Source organism: Oryctolagus cuniculus, chromosome 12 (assembly GCF_051225735.1).
Source record: "Oryctolagus cuniculus isolate XC-2025 breed Fujian yellow rabbit chromosome 12, ASM5122573v1, whole genome shotgun sequence".
NCBI lineage: Eukaryota > Metazoa > Chordata > Mammalia > Lagomorpha > Leporidae > Oryctolagus > Oryctolagus cuniculus.
This window is the reverse complement of record NC_142878.1, coordinates 52,262,158-52,282,140: the sequence shown is the minus strand read 5'-3', so window position 1 is coordinate 52,282,140 and position 19,983 is coordinate 52,262,158. Positions and strand designations below refer to the sequence as shown.

The following is a 19,983-nucleotide window of genomic DNA, read 5'->3' as shown; positions in this document are numbered from 1 at the left end:
ATTCAGCTTCTGTCCAGTAGGTGGAAGCACCAGCCAGGCTTCTACCCAGCTTCTATCACCTCTGCTCCCAAGGTAGCCACAGCCGATGTAGGCCAGCAGTGCTTTGTCTCTCAAAGTCAAAAGAGTTTATTGGTATAGGAATTGTTATTCTTTTGATCTTGAAAATTTACAGACACTCTACCCACTGGCAAAACGTAGTTCCCAGAATCATGGTGTTTTAGAGCCAGGAAAAGCCCTGGAGATGCTATAATTCAACCCCCTCAGTTACAGATAAGGAAGCAACCTGAGACTTGTTGGATGACCTTGAACGAATCACTCACAATCAGTAAAAAAATGCAGGTTCTTTGACTCCCTATCCAATGCTCCTTTCACCCTGCAAGACTACAGGGCAATTTAGATAAAGCATGGGGTGATCTGCTTGAATGACAAGCAACATAATGCCAGAATGAACCTGGGAATCAAGGAATTGGGAAACAAAGGAAGGTTTCCATAAGTTGTTTTTTTTTTTTTTTTTTTTTTTTTTGACAGGCAGAGTGGACAGTGAGAGAGAGAGAGAGAGAAAGGTCTTCCTTTGCCCTTGGTTCACCTTCCAATGGCCGCCACGGCCGGCGCACCACGCTGATCCGACAGCAGGAGCCAGATACTTATCCTGGTCTCCCATGGGGTGCAGGGCCCAAGCACTTGGGCCATCCTCCACTGCACTCCCGGGCCACAGCAGAGAGCTGGACTGGAAGAGGGGCAACCGGGACAGAATCCGGCGCCCCAACCGGGACTAGAACCCGGTGTGCCAGCGCCGCAAGGCAGAGGATTAGCCTAGTGAGCCGCAGCACCAGCGGTTTCCATAAGTTTAAAACCTAAAGTTATCTATGTGGGTAAAAGATATACCAAGTAAAATATATATTTTTTTAAAGATTTATTTATTTATTTGAAAGAGTTACAGAGAGAGAGAGAGAGAAGGAGAGGCAGAGAAAGAGAGAGAGGTCTTCCATCCGCTGGTTCACTCTTCCCAGTTGGCAGCAACAGCAGGAGCTGTGCTGACCCAAAGCCAGGAGCCAGAAGCTTCTTCTGGGTCTCCCACATGGGTGCAGAGACCCAAGGACCTGGGCCATCTTCTACTGCTTTCCCAGGCCATAGCAGAGAGCTGGATAGGAAGTGGAGCAGCCAGGACTTGAACCAGCACCCATATGAAATACCAGCACTCCAGCCGGTGGCTTTACCTGCTATACCACAGTGCCAGCCCTGCAAAATCTATTGTTAGAACATACATAAGCACATGGTACAATCTTCTTTAATTAATGCAAGAGTAAATGAACGAGTGTGAAAAGGACTTTTTAGAAAAACTTTACAACGGTGAGCATTCAGCACAGCATTTAAGATACTCCTTGGGATGCCCACATCCCAAATCTGAAGGCCTAGGTTTGAATCCTGACTCCACTCTGACTCTAGCTTTCTACTAATGTGTATCCTGAGAGGCAGTAGTGACAGCTCCAGTAAGTTGGGTTGCTTCCACTCCTGTGAGACACCCAGATTGAATTTCAGGCTCCTGGCTTTGGTCTCGCCTAGCCCTGGCTGTTAGAGGCTTTTGGGGATTAACCAGCACAAGGAAGATCTTTGTCTCTGTCTCTTTGCCTTTCAAATAAAATGAGATAATAAATTAAATGGAGCTAGTAGGGGCAAGCATTTGGCACAACAATTAAGTTACCAGTTGGAGTACCTGCATCCCATATTGGGGTGCCTAAGTTCAAGTCCTAGCCACTATCCCAGTTCCAGCTTCCTGCTGTTACATATGCTGGGAGGCAGCAGTTGATGGTTCAGGGAGTTGGGTCCCTGGGAGACTCTGGGTTCCTGACTCCCAGCTTTGGCCTGGCCCACTCTCAGCTGTTGTGGACATTCAGGGAGAGAACCAGCAGATAGGAGAGCTTCATTTTTCTGTGTGTGTGTGTGTGACTTTCAAATAAGTTTTTAAAAATTTTTAAGTAAATTCATTGGACAGACATTGGTGTACAGATGGCTCATATCAGAATGCTGATTCCAGTCCCAGCTGTTCCACTTCCAATGCAGCTCTCTACTAATGCTTTTGGGAAGCTCAACTACTTGAGTTCCTGTCGACCACATGGGAGACCCTTATGGAGTTCCCAGCTCCTGGCTTTAGCCTGGCCCGGCCCTGACGGTTATAGCCATTTAGGGAGTGAATCAGCAGATAAAAGACCTCTTTCTCTCCACCACACCAGCTCCCTCAACGCCCATCTCTCTGCCCTTCAAATAAATATGTCGTTTTTTAAAAATTAAGATGGAGCTGATAAAATCAACCCCACAGGTGTTTGTGATGTACTGTGACTGGCACACAGAAGGAGTTCAATAAATGATGGCCAGCATTGCTGTGGAAAGTTAGCCGTGAGGTACCTACCTCTCGGGATTCTTGATCTCTTCAGTGACATAGTTGAGGGTGTCCCAGCCCGAGTAGGAAAAGAGAGCTGAGTACAATGCCAGGGCAATGTCACCCATTGCAAATGATGAGCCCTCAAAAGAATTCTCAAAGTGAGCCGTGCCTCCTAGAACCCAAACATTAGAAGGCAGAAAGATTAGTGGCTTGTTCCCCAACTTCCAGATGGTTGAGTAAAGGAGTAGAATACAGCAGTAATAGCAGGTAAGTGGCTTTGAACCCATGTGGCAGCAAGGGTACCACTGCAGAAGCACAGAACAGGGGGTGGGCGTTTAGCCTGGTGGTTCAGACACTGGTCAAGACGCCTGCATCCCACATCATAGTGCCTAGGTTTAATTCCCAGTTCCAACCCCTGACTCCAGCTTCCCGCTAACAAAGACCTTGGGAGGCAGTGGGGATGACTCAAATAAGTGGGTTCTTGTCACCCATGTGGAAGACATGATTGAATTCTCAGCTCCCAGTTTTGGCCCTGGCTGTTAAAAGCATTTGGGGAGTGAACTAGTGGACTGGAGTTCTCTCTCCATGTGTCTTTCTCTCTCTCTGCCTCTCAAATAAATAAAATGCTTAACAAGAAAAGAAACAGGAAACAGAAGAAACACATCTACAAAAATGTGCCAGAATGCAGACAGTGGCGTGTGTGGGGATCCTGACCGCAAGGACCCATGACAAATAAGAAAGGACAAGAATCCAACAGGGAGGGGCCAGTGCTGTGGCATAGTGAGTGAAGCCACCACCTGCAATGCTGGCATCTCACATGGGCTGCTCCACTTCCAATCCAGCTCTCTGCTATGGCCTGGGAAAGCTGTAAGAAGATGGCCCAAGTCCTCGGGCCCCTGCACTACTTGGGCCCCCGTACCCACATAAGAGACCCCCGTAAGAAGCTCCTGGCTTCAGATCAGCCCAGTTCTGGCCACTATGGCTATTTGGAGAGTGAACTAGTGAACAAAAGACTCCTCTCTCTCTCTCCCTCTCTCCCTGCCTCTCTTTCTCTCTCTCTGCCTCTCTGTGGCTCTGCCTTTCAAATAAATAAATAAATCTAAAAAGAAAAAAAAAAGAATCCACTAGGGAACAGAAGGGCTAGAGAACAGGAGTGGTGCTACTCTGCGCTGCTCTGTAGGCTGGCTGGGTCCCACCCCCTTTCTAACACCAGCCAGGGCTGACCAGGGTAGAGGGAAGCCTGGGCTCAGTGCACCCAGGTAAACTGTGATTGTAGGGCAGGTGTTCATTCATACCTGGAAACTGCTGAGAATTAGGTACAAGGAGTTTGTTTCTGACCCTGGCAGAACAGTTATTACCGTAATATTAGGCTCGTCACTCTGCAAACACCAGCTCTCAGTGCACAGCTGTCAGCCCTTTTGCCAAGAGCGGCCTCCTCTGGGCAGCAGCACGCCTAACAGGTAAAGGACGGTCTGCCTGGGTACAAATTTCAGCTCCAACACTTACTGCCTGGGACTTGGGCAGCAGGGCACTTAATTCTGCAGCCATTTCCTCATCCATAAAATGGGAAAAACAATGACGCCAACCAAATAAGGTGACTGTGGCAATCCAATGAGATGATGCACAGAGAGCACTGAGACAAGTGTGGCTCCCGGAAAATGCTTGACAAATGATAGTTGCCGTTGATAATATTTCTTACCTTGGCCAAGCCTAACAATGCCTGCAATGATGACCGCAATCAGTGCTAAAACTTTAGCGTAGGTGAAAACGTCCTGTACCAGAGTTCCCCACTTGACATAAGCACAGTTTACGAAAGTCAAGAGACCTGAAAGAAAAAGAATACTGATTGGTGGCTGATCCCCTCCCACCCAGCCAGCCTTGGGCTCCCAAGTTTTTCCAGGTCCAATCACCAAGACAGATGCTTCGGCCAGACAGCACACGCTTGGGCCTTTACTGGCTCTTTATTGAAAACCTCCGCCTCTCCTCACCATCATCAGCACCCAAAGGCACCTGCTGAGCACCCTGTACATAGCACCAGCACACTCCCTGCCCCCAGCACCTGAGGTGGAGACACAGAGGGACTGTGCATTTGCTCACAGACAAAAGTGCACCCAGACTCCCAATCACAGCAGTGAGAGGCAACCGAGAGCTGGACGGGATCAGTGGTGCCTTCTAGCTCTCAGCTCTGAAAAGTCGCAGTCTGCCGCTCCCACAGGCCCCAGGACCCAGCACGCCGACTCCGGTATTACTGCTAACCTTGACACGTCCTGTTGCGACTTGGCCAACATCTGGACCAGCAGGTCAGGACGTGCAGCCAGACTTCCTGCCCACTGCCTGCCAGTTCAGCCGCTTGTTTTTGTGCTTGCAAAGATTCCTGGAGCTAAAAGCAGTTCCCATAGAAAGGGGACAGGGCATTTTTCCTGACCGGACTCCACAGAAGTATGGGCCACATTCCTCAGTCCTTTCTCCTCCTCTGGGGTTGAGGCAAGGTGTTCCCCTAATGAACTACAGTAAAGTTCACGGGTCACCCTTAAGAGCGGGGGTTGTTGGTTTGGTTTTTGTTTTTTCTTTAAAGTTTGTTTGTTTTTGGAAGGCAGTAACAGAAAGAGATCTTCCATCTGCTGGCTCATTCCCCAAATGCCTATGACAGCCAGATCCGGGCCAGGAACTTCATCAGGATCTCCCACAAGGGTGGCAGGGACCTAAGCACTTGGGCCACCCTCCGCTGCCATTCCAAGCACATTAGTAGGAAGCGGGATCAGATGCAGAACAGCTGGGACTTAAACCGGTGCTCCCGTTATGAGATGCTGGCGTCAGCTTAACCTGCCACACCACAGCGTTGGTCCCTGCATGTGTTTCTCAGAGTTCTCATTACAATCTCAGAGAAAGTCAGGCCGGCGCCGCAGCTCACTAGGCTAATCCTCCACCTAGCAGCGCCGGCACACCGGGTTCTAGTCCTGGTCAGGGCGCTGGATTCTGTCCCGGTTGTCCCTCTTCCAGGCCAGCTCTCTGCTGTGGCCTGGGAAGGCAGTGGAGGATGGCCCAAGTGCTTGGGCCCTGTACCCCATGGGAGACCAGGAGAAGCACCTGGCTCCTGCCTTCGGATCAGCACAGTGCGCCGGCCGCCGCGCACCAGCCATGGCGGCCATTGGAGGGTGAACCAACGGCAAAGGAAGACCTTTCTCTCTGTCTCTCTCACTGTCCACTCTACCTGTCAAAAGAAAAAAAAAATCTCAGAAAAAGTCATAACAGCTGCTCTCAAAAAATGCTACAGTCACTCATTTAGAGGAAGCAATTTGAGAAGCGAAGGCCTCACATGCTGTGAGGTTGACCAGTAGTCCCAGGATACAGTAGGGATGGAGATCTGAAGTGTTCATTAGATCCCTGGGTAGCACCTGGCCAGGTGGGCAGATGGGCACAGCCACACGCCTTCCCCACAGGTGGTACAGGCAAGTGGCTTCACTGCGCCCCCTCACAGCACAGCAACCGGAACACCGTATGGAGAGCTTAACTCCCAAGGGCTCCGAGGACAAGGCTGGCGCCACCCTGCCTCACCAGTGCAAAGTGAGGCCCAGTGCCCAGCGTGCCTGCTCCAGGCCATCACGGTCGGGAGCCAGGCTCAGCCACCCTGTGTGGCCCTTGGTGGCCCCGCTCCTCCTGTTCTGCAGTGTCCTGGCCTCATCCCCTATAACCTCCTCCTGAGAGGCAGGAAAGACCGGCCTCCCTCATCTGCCCTTCCTCCCCCAGCTCTCCTCCTTGCCAAGATTCTCCTCTGCTCTGCCTCAGAAGGAACCTTCCTGTCCTGCTCAGATGCTGGCCTTATAAACAAGACAATAAACAACCAGACTTTATCCCAGGGCAGGGCAAAAACACACCCACAGCTCCAGGCCATCCCAGTGCTAAGTTAATCATTAAAACACACCCCGTCTTTAACAGGCACCCCACAAAGCACCGCAGGGCCCATGTCTTGCCCTCCACAAATCTTTCAAGTCTGTGGGTCCTTGGGGTACCCATCCTTGACGCCCCAGTGGACTTTCCCCTCCAGCCCTCTGGCCCCTTCTGCCCATCCTGTGACCTCTACCCCTTGCCCTCAGGCTCTGCCCCACGTGCCAGCTGTCAAGAGCCCACACAACCCACCCTGCCTGTGCTGGGGCAGTGGGATCCCCTGATAGAAACTGCTGGCCAGCCTGTCGGTCACCAGAGCAAATCGCCACAGCCTTCAGGGAGCAGCTCGGGGTCAGAGTCTGCGGCTGTGTGCCCCAGAATCTGTCCTCGGCCCTGGCCAGGGGTGTGGACAGGGCAAAGACGGTGAAGCAACCAGTCCACCACACTTCACTATGGCAGCTTCGGAAATGAAAACTCGTGGCCTGCGCCCCCTGCCACTTCTCTACGCCACGTCCTACCAGGGGCATTCCTCCTCTCGCCCACCAGCCGTGGCCCTGTTCCACTCCTGAGTCCGATTTCTGTCTTCTTCCCACCTTCTTGCCCTGGTCTGCTGCCTGCACTAAGTACAGGGGCTCCGTCTGAGGAATGGAATCCAGCAGAAAGAAGCCAGGAGGAGGGGAACTGCCTACAGCGAGCTAGCCCTCCGCTTCCCCGGAGCCCAGCTTCCTCCTGGGCCTCTCGGCCTCAGCAGCAGGAAGTGGGTAGGCAGGCAACAGTGCTGACTGGGCTCTTTGTCCCACCCCAGCCCCGCTGAATCCAGCTGACCGGCGGCCCTGAGCCCAGCCAAGTACACCGCTCTGGAAGCCGAGGCCAATTTCCTGCTTCAGAGTCAGAGCCAGGAGGGGACCGTGGGGTTACATTAATAACATGGAGGCAACCTCAAGGTAAGAGGACAGAGATGCCCTATGTTTCCTCCTCTGGGGACAACCCAATCCCCACTCAACAAGTGCACAGGAGAACGGCCTGAAATCACCTTTGACCCTCCAGCCAGGTACAGCTGGGAGGAAGTCTCTCGTATAATCAGCTAAAGAGATACTCCTGAGTGAATCACTGAACCCAGCCCAGGCAGGGTCCCCTGGAGTGAGAGGTTAGTTCTGGCATGAAGACCCTGCACCAGCAGCGCCAGGCGGAACGACACGTGCAGCCCCACTCTGGATCAACGTCCCCGAGAAAGAGCAGTAAACCCACAACCCTCCAGCACCACCAGCTCTCAATGCACACAGCACGTAGGCTGCTGGTCCATGCATTTTATGCTTCCAATTTCCAGCAACTGTGAAACCCCAATACTTCCCTAGACGATTCATCCTATCTTCAAAGACAGCTATGGCTCTTCCTTCCACTGAGCCGGAAGCTGCTTCCTTACAACTTCCACCCCATGCTCCTCTGCTCTGGGGCCACGCAGAATCCAGCTAAGCCTTCTTCCCTTACAGGGGCCCTTGGTAGTGTTAAAGATGAATGTCCTGTCTCCCTCTGGTCTCTTCACCCCGCTGTGAGGCAGGCATGGCTGCCAGGCCACCCAGCAGCCCAGGCCTGGCCTCTGCACAGTCTTCACTTCGTCAATGTCTCCCCGGAAAGGGAAAGCCCCAGACGCAGTCACATCCTGGACTCACTGACAGACTCCCCCGACCTCAAACTAATGTGCGCGCTCTCTTCCCCCCACCTCTCTTCCTGTGCCCTTAAAAATGATTTTTCTGGCCGGCGCCACGGCTCACTAGGCTAATCCTCCGCCTAGCGGCGCCGGCACACCGGGTTCTAGTCCCGGTCGGGGCGCCGGATTCTGTCCCGGTTGCCCCTCTTCCAGGCCAGCCCTCTGCTGTGGCCAGGGAGTGCAGTGGAGGATGGCCCAGGTGCTTGGGCCCTGCACCCCATGGGAGACCAGGAAAAGCACCTGGCTCCTGGCTCCTGCCATCGGATCAGCGCGGTGCGCCGGCCGCAGCGCGCCGGCCGCGGCGGCCATTGGAGGGTGAACCAACGGCAAAGGAAGACCTTTCTCTCTGTCTCTCTCTCTCACTGTCCACTCTGCCTGTCAAAAAAAAAAAAAAAAAAAAAGATTTTTCTATCATCTCAGATACAGGACTCAATATTGATTCTTAGTCATTTTCCTCTGAGTTTTTATGTAGTATTCTCACCTATTGGAAATGGCTTTCTCTCCCCCTTGATTTTGCCAGTTCAAACTCCTTGAATTTTAGGAAATGTGCAAATTTGATTAGTACTCCTCCTGGGTTTCCCAGAACTCACTGCAAGAAATGTGGACTAGGATCCACAGAGCCCTGTAGCTGGTCACTATAGACCTTCCTCCACGTTGTCAGTATTCCACATCAATCAACTAGGAGCCCACCAGGGGGCAGGCGTTGTGGTGCAGCAGCTTAGGCCCTGACTTAAGATGCCTGCAATGCCTATCAGAGTGCCAGCTTGAGTCCCGGTTCCTCTGCTTTCCATCTTCCATCCAGCAACATCCTGGCTGTTACAGGCATCTGGGGACTGAACCAGCAGATGAAAGATCTCTGTCTCTTTCTATCTGTATCTGTATCTATCTCTCTCCATCTCTGTCACTCTGCCTTTCAAATAGATGAAAATAAATGAGTAAACATTTAAAAACAATAACAAGAGAGGCCCAGCATTATAGTGCAGCAGGTTAAGCCACCTCTGGGAATGCAAGAATCCCATACTGAAGCACCGGTTTGTCCCAGCTGCTCCACTTCGGATCCAGCTTCCTGTGAATGCTCCTAGGAAGGCAGACGATGGCTCAAGAGAGAGATCTTCCATTCACTGGTTCACTCCCCAAAAGCCTGCAACAACCAGGACTGGGTCAGGTTGAAGCCAGGAGCCAGGAACTCCACTGGGGTCTCCCTCATGGATAACAGGGACCCAAGTATTTGGGCCTTCATCTACTGCCTCCCAGTAAGCTGGATAAGAAACAGAGGCAGGACTCAATCCCAGGCACTCCAATTTGTGGCAGCTTAACCCATTGTCCCACAACACTCGCCCCAGGGAGCCAACTGCTTAATGTGGATACTAGTTACACATGTGCTCAGTTTGTGAAAATTCATTAAGTGATACACTTATGATGTCCACTGTTCCACATGTATACATGAATTTAAAAATTGAAATTGAATCAAAAATTAAAATTACCTGCTAACCAACTTTAACCAACGTGCCTAGAATTTGGGCAAGAAACAATTTATCAAACCAGAGTGCTCAGAATCCACTTTTTTCAGAAAGCTGGGTTATCAGTTGGGGTAGGCAGAATAATGCCACCCAGAAGATGTCCACATCATAACCCTTGAAACCTGCAGATACTATATTGTGTGGCAAGGGAGAATTAGAGTTGCAGAGAGAATTAACATCAGCTGACTTTAAACAGGAAGATTGGGGCCGGAGCTGTGGCACAAAGAGTTAAGCCACCGCTTCCAATGCTGGCATCACTATTGGAGCTCTGGTTCGAGTCCCAGCTGCTCCATTTCCAATCCTGCTTCCTGCTAATGCACCTGGGAAGGCAGCAGAAGATAGCTCAAATACTTGGGCCCCTGACACCCATGTGGGAGATCAGAAAGGAAATCCTGGCTTCCGGCTTTCACCTAGCATAGTCTTGATCATTGCAGACACTTGGGAAGTGAACCAGTGGATGGGAAGATCTCTTTCTCTGTCCCTCTCTGTCACTCTCCCAAATCAATACATAAATCTTAAAGGGGGGGGGGGGGTAAAATCCTTTGACATGTGTCTGTACCTCCCTGTACTGAAATCTCCTTCTCACTACAACTGAAAGAATCAAAATGCGACCTTGCCCAGAGGCAGCAGTATCCCTTGTGAGATCAGATCCTCCTAGGAGAACCTCACCCTTTGAAATGTCAATCCCAGCTCTTCTAGCAAACCCATCACTTCTGAACCAATATACTCTCACTAGCATATCCTAATCAAATGTCACTGATAGCTATGAAATTGTTTCCTCCTTGCAGTTGAAGGTCATATATGTTCACTGGCCTTACTTGCAATATTTAGATTAATAAAGTCCAAAGCATCTTTGATTTTCCATTCTATTTTCTGCCATTGCATTACTGAGCAACTCCTCTGCCTTTATGCCTGTTATATAATGTTTGACAGCCTCCAGCACACCCAGATTTATACTTCTATCTGTGCATTTTTCTCCTTTCCTCTAAAATTTCATTTTAAAACCTTATTAAACACATCTCTCCCCAATCCCTCCGAAGTCTGCTCTCTATCCCTTGCCTGGAGGTCTATCTTTCTGGTATCTTAGAATTTACAGGCAAGTCCTCTGTTCTGCATTTTTTATTCTTTCGCACACACCGCTTCACACACATAGCCTCCCATTGACAGAAGAAAATTCCACCTGCCACTCAGTTTGCTACCTTGAACCTCAACGCCACCAGTGACACATCTTGGGTGTCTTCTGGCTGGTGACATCATTCATTCCACAGCAGTCAGTGGGAGGGCAGCAGTCTGGAGGCTTAAGTGGCATGAGCAAGCTCTTCATCAGGTTGCTCGGGAAAACTGCAGCTCCCTACACCGGGCTGGTCTGTGTCACAGGCACACTGTCAGGGCAGAGGCCCAGCCCCTTCACTGCTATGCTCAGGCCTGCCAACACGCCAATGTCTCCAGGACACAACCACTGCACCTTGCTCAGAGGGTCCCAATGTAAGTCCTCAGGAAAAACCTCCCATTTGCTGCCTAAACCCAGAGATTTCATTTCTTCCTGCTTTTCTCTGCTGCATCTCTTTCTTAAGATTTTTTTTTAGATTTATTTGAAAGTCAGTTACCTGTAAATAATACACAATTACTCTTAGGTGTTTAATTAATGCTATAACTCGTACTCAAATAGTATTTTACACTTTGTGTTTCTGTGTGGGTGCAAACTGTTGAAATCTTTACTTAATATATGCTAAATTGATCTTCTGTATATAAAGATAATTGAAAATTAATCTTGATGTAAATGGAAGGGGAGAGAGTGGGAGAGGGGAGTGTTGTGGGTGGGAGGGAAGTTATGGGGGGGGAAGCTATTGTAATCCATAAGCTGTACTTTGGAAATTTATGTTCATTAAATAAAATAAAATATAAAAAAAAAAGAGTTTCACAGAGAGAGGAGATGCAGAGAGAGAGAGAGAGAGATAGATCTTCCATCTGATGGCTCACTCCCCAATTGGCCGCAACGGCCAGAGCAGTGCCGATCTGAAGCCAGGAGCCAAGAGCTTCTTCTGGGTCTCCCACACGGGTGCAGGGGCCCAAGGACCTGGGCCATCTTTTACTGCTTTCCCAGGCCATAGCAGAGAGCTGGATCAGAAGAGGAGCAGCCAGGACTAGAACCGGTGCCCATATGGGATGCCGGCACTTCAGGCTAGGGCGTTAACCCACTAAGCCACAGTGCCAGCCCCCTTTCTTAAGATTTATTTTTATTTTATTTTTTTTTTTTTATTTTTGACAGGCAGAGTGGACAGTGAGAGAGAGAGACAGAGAGAAAGGTCTTCCTTTGCCGTTGGTTCACCCTCCAATGGCCGCCGCGGCCGGCGCGCTGCGGCCGGCGCACCGCACTGATCCGATGGCAGGAGCCAGGAGCCAGGTGCTTTTCCTGGTCTCCCATGGGGTGCAGGGCCCAAGCACCTGGGCCATCCTCCACTGCACTCCTGGGCCACAGCAGAGGGCTGGCCTGGAAGAGGGGCAACCGGGACAGAATCCGGCGCCCCGACCGGGACTAGAACCCGGTGTGCCGGCGCCGCTAGGTGGAGGATTAGCCTAGTGAGCCGCGGCGCCGGCCATTAAGATTTATTTATCTGTGTATTTAAAAGGCAGGATGAGAAAGAAGGAGAGGAGAAGGACAGAGAATCATCTGCTGGTTCACTCCCCCAGATGCCCACAACAGCCAGCCAACAGCTGGATCAGGCCAAAGCCAGGAGCTTGGAATTCCATCCAGGTCTCCCATGTGGGTGGCAGGAACCCAAGTACTTGGGCCATCATGTGCTGCCTCCCAGGCACATTAGCAGAAAAGCTGGATCAGAAGCAGAGCAGACAGGACTTGAACCCATGCTCAAGTATGGGATGCAGGTGTCCCAAGTGGCAGCTTAAGCCACCACATCACAGCGCCAGGCCCCCAATTTGTTTTGTCTAATGTTGGTTTGGAATACGTCCCTTGACATCACTTCTTTTTCCTGCCTTCCTTGCTGTATTTTCACTCCCACCCCAGGGCTGCTGTGCCCTCAGGTAGCAGGTGGCCCTCAGCCTCTTCCCTTGCAGTGCCAGGACCATCTCACCTTCTTGGGCACCACAGACGGGGGCCTCTGGCACAAACCCACGGGTCACTGGACTGGATCCCATCCCCTGTGTCCTTCTGGCAGCACTTGAGTCCCTTGGCTCTCACCCTTCAGAGGGGCCAGCGGGCAGTCTGCCCCCCGACCCTCTCGGCCTAACAACCCCTCTGCCCCTTGCTCAGCCCCCTTGTCCTTGTGAACGAGGTCCGGGTCGGCCTGCCCAGCTGGATTCAGTTCAAGTCCTCAGGAGCCAGACCACGCGCCTGAGTGAGCTGCAGGATCACCGAGGAACCTGTCAGCCTACAGAGCCAGGGTTCCGCTCCCAGAAGTCCTGACTCAGGAAGTCTGTGCTGGGGTTCCAGGAGGCCTGGTGCGCCACCTGCTCCGGGAGTGCTCCCTCAGGTAACCATCATGAAATTACCGCATACAAAACAACTTCAGTCAGAGCAAGCCTGACGCCTCCGCCGAGCCCGGGGCTCCTGCACCCGGCTGCACATCGGCACCACAGGACAAGCTCTAACAAAGACAGCGTGCAGGCTCCACCCAGGCCGCCCAAGTCAGAAGCTCTGGCGTTGAGCCCCGCATCAGCATATCTGCTAAGCTCCCAGGTGATTCTGAAGTCAGGTGACGAGCGAGAACTGCTCTGCCCACCCCCGCGACACAAGACCCGCACCAAGTTTCCTGCTTCCCTAATTCTTGTCCTTCAAGCCAGGTCCCGTTCTTCTCTCTGGTGGCTCGGATTCCTTCAGCCAGCTAGTGGGGCGACGAGTGTTTGTCTCTGTGCCTCCTGGGTGACGCCAGTGTACAGCGGTTAGGACCCACTGTCCCCAGCCGCCTCCAGGTTTCCCCTCATCTGTCTCTGAGGCAGAGAAGAAGAGAACAGAAGGAGGAGGAGCCCATGGGTGAGCCCAAGAGTCTTTTCCCGAGTTCACAGAGACCCCCACCCTAGAGAGCGCCCAGGGCCCTGACTCCCGCCCATTCGTCAAGGGGAATGTGGGACACGGGATGTAAACTTCCTCATCTCCAAAGCAGAGGCTCTGAGGAAAATCCTTTAGAGAAGTGACTAACCTCCAAATAGAAAGTTCAAAGGGCAAAAGTCAGTCAGGGGTCGGGCACCTGGCTGTTCCACCTCATTAGCCACAGTACACCAGGTCAGTCATTCCGGGACCAGAAGTTACTTGCAGATACATGGCCAAAGTTCTCAGAGAAACACACGGAGATCCGAAGTCCTTCAAGGTCTGCAAGCGGCTCCGGTGGACTGAGGGGAGCTGTCTGCTCCTCCCCCTGCTCGGATCCCACAGCAACCCCAGACCCTCCCCCTCAACCCTGAGAGCCAAGAGCACGAAACACTCTGCTCAGCCAAGTTCACTCTGCGACCACAGCTTCCGTGCCCCCATCCAGCTGACGCTTCCTGAAGAACCCATACAGCAGTCCCTCCTTATCCCTGGGCGGTAAGGGCCAAGACCCCAGTGGGTGGCTGAAACCAGACACAGTACCAAACCCTGTACACATGATGCTTTCTCCTACTCATACACACCTAGAGAGGTTAATTTAAATTAGGCATAGCAAGGAATGAAAACAATACTATACGGGAAAAAGGAAAAAAGAAAGAAATGACACACAAGGCTCAAGACTCAGTAAACTCCAAGGAATCAATATCACAGAAACCATCTCTCTGGCCATGAAATTAAAAATAACAAAAATCAAAGCTTAAAAAATTTCCATATGGGTAGAACTTGTTTAAAAACCGAGTAAAATGTTTAAAATACAAAGAAGTGAGTGACAATGAAAACACAACATGTCAAATTTATGAGGCACTGACTGTTGAGGAACAGGTTTGGGTTTTTTTCCCCATACAATTTGTTGAACTCTTAGTATAATCTTCTGTGTATAAAATTAATTGAAAATAAATCTTAGTGAAAAATAAGACTGGGAATAGGAGAAGGAGGCATGTGGGTGGGAGGGCGGGTACGGTGGGAAGAATCTCTATGTTCCTAAAGTTGTATTTATGAAATGCATGAAATTTGTATTCCTTAAATAAAGGTTCCTTTAGGAAAAAAAATTCTATTTGTAGTCAGTCGTAACAATATACTGTAATAAAAACAGGACAACAAGAGATTTCATCATGCTACTCAGAACAGCATGCAACTTAAAACTTACAAATTGTTTCTTGAATTTTCCATTCAATATTTAGATCACAACTGCTTGCAGGTCACTGAAACTGTGTGTGGGGGCTGGGCTAATACACACACAGTTCTCTGGGGCCACATGTGAGAGCATCAGGGATCTTCACTTGATTCCTAAAGAACAGTACTTGACTCCCAGGGGGCCTGAGCAAGACAGACAGCAGGCTGAAGACACAACAGGCACAAACACTAGACCAAGGGCGAGGGCAGGCAAGAGAACAGAAATGTCCAACAGCAACAACGGCCAAGAATTCTTGGCTCCAAAGAAAGGACAGTCAGGTAGAACTGGACTTCTAGAAATCCACCCACCTCTGCCAAGAGAACGGCTCCACCTCTCCTGCCAAACAGGAAGTCACTCTCAGGCCTCGTTTCTGATAGCGCCTGAGCTGCCATCAAATTTAAAGTGCTCTGAAGTCATCCAAATGCACAATGTACAAAGTAAACTCTTTAGAAATCAGGAAGATGCATTATGATTGGGAATACAATTTGCAGTGCTAGATACCATTTTTTACTAACAATTTTGGGCTTCATCGCTTACAAATCTACATATATCCTTTAATTTAATCTTTATGATCTTTATTTTACAGTTGAGAAAATTAAGGTCACTCAGCCAGTGTTCAGCCCCAAAGACTACATCCATTCTACCACACCAGATACCTTCCGAATTGTGTGTAGGGATATGGAACTGGGAGTGGGATTTATCTACCCATCTATACACTGTGTACTGTTATCTACTGTCTCCCTATGGTAACGGAGATACTTCTGCCGTCCACAAGAGCTTCGAGAAGCCAGAATAACCAGCTTCAGGAGGGACCATCCACACACCGCTCGCATCAGGAAAACCAACCATTTCTAGGACCCTGGGCAGGACAGCAAGGTTCCTCCAGAACTCAGAATTCATTCACTCACTTAACAAGCATATATTGAGTGCTTCTGTGTTCCAGGCCCTGTGCAGGCCCTGAGATTTTCGGAAAAGTGAACATGGACAATTACAAGAAGTAAGTGCTAGGAAAGTTCACGAGAGGCAACCTCCAGGCTAGGGGAGAGAAGGGGGTGCAGGTGGGCACCAGGACAGGACTTGGTATATGGAAGCTAGCCCTGGGGGTGAGGAGGAAGAGGCAGTGTTCCTGGCAGAAAGGGCGACATGTGATTACTCTGACAATGAAATCAGCAATGAGTGAAGTCAGTCACCCGTTCAAAAAACTTGCCTAAGCAATTATCAGTAAATGATTTCAAGGTTGATTAGCAATCCAGGGCTGCAGTTCAGCAGTTCTAAGGGAAGACTACGCCTTCCAAGGGACAGTAAGGAGCAGAAACTCTTTGATCCCTTAAAACTGTCACTGTTTGACTAGAAAAAGATGCAAATGCAGATGAAGTATAGATCAAGATTCTGTGACGGGGCCAGCGCTATGGTACAGTGGGTAGCACCACCGCCTGCAGTGTCTGGCATCCCATATGAGCGCCAGTTCGAGTCCCAGCTGCTCCACTTCTGATCTGGCTCTCTGCTATGGCCTGGGAAAGCAGTGGAAGATGGTCGAAATCCTTGGGCCCTGCTCCTGCATGGGAGACCTGGAAGAAGCTCCTGGCCCCGGATTGGCGCAGCTCTGGCCATTGTGGCCAACTGGGGAGTGAACCAGCGGATAGAAGATCTCTCTCTCTCTGTAACTCTGACTTTCAAATAAATAAATCTTTAAAAAAAAAAAAAAAAAAAAAAGACTATGAGGTAGGAATCCAATTCTATAGAGGAAGAAACTGAAGCTAACAAATCTGACCTAGGACTGAATCCAGTCCTACCAGATTCTTTTAACCAGTATTTCTACTGCTGCCTCCCGAAAGGATAAGGGCATGCCCTGCACCATTCCAGAGAAAAAAATCCTGAGTCAGGGCACCCAACCATTCCAACCAGAGAGGGTCCTATGGTAGGGCAGGGGTATTTCCTCAACTTCTCCAGAAACATACCCCAATACCAACCTAAGGCTGGCTTAAGTCTTTTCCCTCAGCCATGGTCTCTCCCTAACAACTACCCTCCTTGCTTACACTCAATCTTCCAGAAGGCATACCTATGTTCCCTCCCCCAACCCACATCCCTACACACACACACACACACACACACACACATACCACCTCCTCCATGTCTACAATGCAGCCTGAGCTCCCTTCCCCCTCCTCCACTCCACCGAGTTTCCCATGACCTCCCAGTTACAATCCCAAATGTCCTTCCATTCCTTATTTTACTTTACAGTTCTTCCTGAAAGGCTACTTTTGAGTGTAAACCCACCTCCCCCAGGCATGCTGCCCTTCCTCTGTGCTCCCACCTCCCCACACTAAACACCGGCTAGAATAGTTTACCTACCAGTCCAACCCACCCCCCTGGAGCTATGTGGGTAACAATTATCCTCATGCCCCCAGGGGCCTATCCCAGAATGCAGCACATAGTACACATAGACTACCAGATCTGATTCAACTATCACTGCCCTGAAATTTCATTGCCTTAGGCAAAAACCCTCAGAAAAGTCACCAGTGACCCACTTTGATAAATCTAATCAAGTTTACTCAATCAGTATCTAGATTTACAAACTCTTGGCAGATAGGACACTGTGAGTCATTCATTCCTTCTTGAATTGCTCTGTTCTACTCCTCTTCTAGATAGTCTTTCTCCATCTTTTTGCAGAATACCTGACCCTCAAATGTGAGTCTTCCTTAGAATGCTATTCTAAGCCCATTTGTTGCCCCACCCCATTTTATATTTTTTAGATTTATCAATTTGAAAGTCAGAGTTAGAGAGAGGGAAAGACAGAGACAGAGAGATCTTCATTTGCTGGTTCACTTCCCAAATGGCTGCAACAGCCAGGGCTGGGCCAGGCCAAAGCCAGGAGCTTCTTTTGGGTCTCCCACGTGGGTGCAGGGGCCCAAGCACTTGGGCCACCCTCTGCTGCTTTCCCAGACACATTAGCAGGGAGCTGTATTAGAAGTGGAGCAGCCAGGACTTGAACAAGCGCCCCTATGGGATGCTGGCACTGCAGACAGCAAATTAACCCCCTAAGTCAAAGCGCCAGCCCCTTGTTCTCCCTTTTTATAACCTGTCCCAAGATCATCTCATCTGCTCCCATGATTTCAATTATTACCATCTATACAATAATGATTCCCAAAAGCATATTACAAGTCCAATTCTGGAAACATACGACTATCTAATCACCCACTGGATATCACCAGGCACATCAAAGTCCCCACGTGCAAAACTGAGCACATCAATTTCTCTCTCTCAAACCAAGTGTTCTCCATATAAGCAATTGGCATCACCATCCACCCATTTACCTAAGCCAGAGACCTGGTCATCTTATCAGCATCTTCCACCCATTATTGAATCAATGTCCAAGTCGTAACCAGTCCCTTATGCCCCAGAGATGTCTCTAGTCCAAGGAGGATCATGGCAACAGCTTCCTAACTGGTCTCTCTGCTTCCCATCCTGCATGCTAAATACAGAGTTATCTTTTAAAAAATCACAAATTCTAAAGCTTAAATCACAAATGTCACTCTCCTGCTTTAAAAAGGCTTAAGAGGCAGAAGTTTAGCACAGAGGTTAAGATGCTCACATCCCACATCAGAGTGCCTGGGTTTGAGTCCTGGCTTCCTACTGTTGTACACCCTGAGAGGCAGCAGATGATGGTTCAAGTACCTGGGTTGCTGCCACTCACATGGGAGAACAGACTGAATTCCTAGTTCCTGGTTTTGGCCTGGGCCAACCCCAGCTGTTGTGGGAATTTGAGGAGTAAACCAATGGATGGAAGCACGAGTTTCTCTCTCTCTCTCTTTCTCTCTGTCTCTCACTCTCTCTCTCAAGTAAGTAAATAATCTTTGTTTAAAAAAAAAATTAAAAACCTTAAGATTTTCATTGCCTTAGGAGAAAGCCCACTACACTCCTCAACACCATTCACAATATAGATCATACTTTCCAAAGAGGTCTCGGCAACAGTTCCCATCTCACCAACTCTTCTTACAATGTGACTGACACCCCACCAGTTAAGAGGCAGGGTTTGTCCTGTCCTTTTGAAACTGGGTGATCTGCTGTGAATGTTTCTACCTACAGAGTATGGCAGCATTGATACCACGTGACTTCAAGGCTGGATTATACAAGGCAATGTAGTTTTCTACTTCGGCTGATGGATGACTCCTTCTTGGAGCCTTCAGCTGCCAAGCAAGCAGCATGACTGCCCTGAGATCGCTGTGTTGTAAGCACACGCACGCACACACACACACACACAGGCACAGCTCCGTGCAGACAACAACCAGTGCTGGGAACATGGCCAGTGCTTCAGGAACATTGCTGAGTGTTCAGTCTCCAGCCCTATCTCTCTCCTAAGCTCCAAATGGGCACATCCACCTACCAGCCTACAAAAAAATTTCCAATTCAACATGATTCCATCGTCCTCCTCCCTATAAATGCTACCACTACTTATCAGTTGCCCAAACTAGAAACCTTGTCCCTTCATTCAGAGAATATTTGTCACACTCCTCTCTCTGTTCCTTTGCTAAAGGTACAGCGGCTCCTACTAACACAAGCAGAGCCCTTGCTGGCGAGAACTTGCGGGCTGGTAGCAGCATTCCTGACAGCTTCCTCTCACATCCAACTTCCACATAAGTCTCATTGGTTGCACCGATGACTAAGTTGCTCAGGTCTTTGCCTTCCTGTCTACCCAAGTGCCACCACCCTCGCTCAGGCTGTTGTCATTTCCTGCCTGGATCGCTGGGAGAGCTTCTGAATGTTGTGTCTGCCTCCAGCCTTGTCCCCTCGGTTCCACCCCAGCTTTGTCACTTCCTGCTCAAATCTTTCAGTGACTGCTCACAGAAATCCAAAGCCCCTGGGAAGGGAGGCCTTGCGCTCTCGCCTCTTGGCTGCCACGTTTTGCCCCTCATAGCTCCCAATCCCCCCTGCACACCTCACACCCCTGCCTTCTTCCTCACCTCTGCCCTTTATGCTGCCTTTGCCTGGGCCTAGAATATTCTGCCCCCTTCCTCACTCAACACATGTTGACTGAGCACCTAGCAGATTCCTGGACCCGTTCCAGGTGCCAGAGATCCAGCAGTGAGCGAAACAAAGTCCTGCTCTCACGATGTTTATACACCAGAGCAACAGGCAGACAACACGCAGGTAAACAATCACTGTGATGAGTTACTAGAAAAACAGCACAGGGCAGGGGAGCGAGAGGGACCGCCT

The 19,983-nt window shown here is 50.0% G+C and overlaps 1 protein-coding gene across 12 annotated transcripts in view; it reads right to left on the bottom strand.

The window, feature by feature from the left end:
• The window catches only part of SLC7A7 (solute carrier family 7 member 7), a 40,654-nt gene that overhangs the window by 4,610 nt on the left and 16,061 nt on the right, over positions 1 to 19,983 (bottom strand). For all 12 annotated transcript variants that reach the window (XM_089309938.1, XM_008269346.5, XM_089309942.1 and 9 more), the window contains 2 exons: positions 4,080 to 4,205; positions 2,408 to 2,552 (listed from right to left, as the gene is read on the bottom strand). In XM_089309938.1, coding sequence (XP_089166064.1) covers positions 2,408 to 2,552; positions 4,080 to 4,205 — 271 coding nt within the window. The remainder of the gene's footprint in view (positions 1 to 2,407; positions 2,553 to 4,079; positions 4,206 to 19,983) is intronic.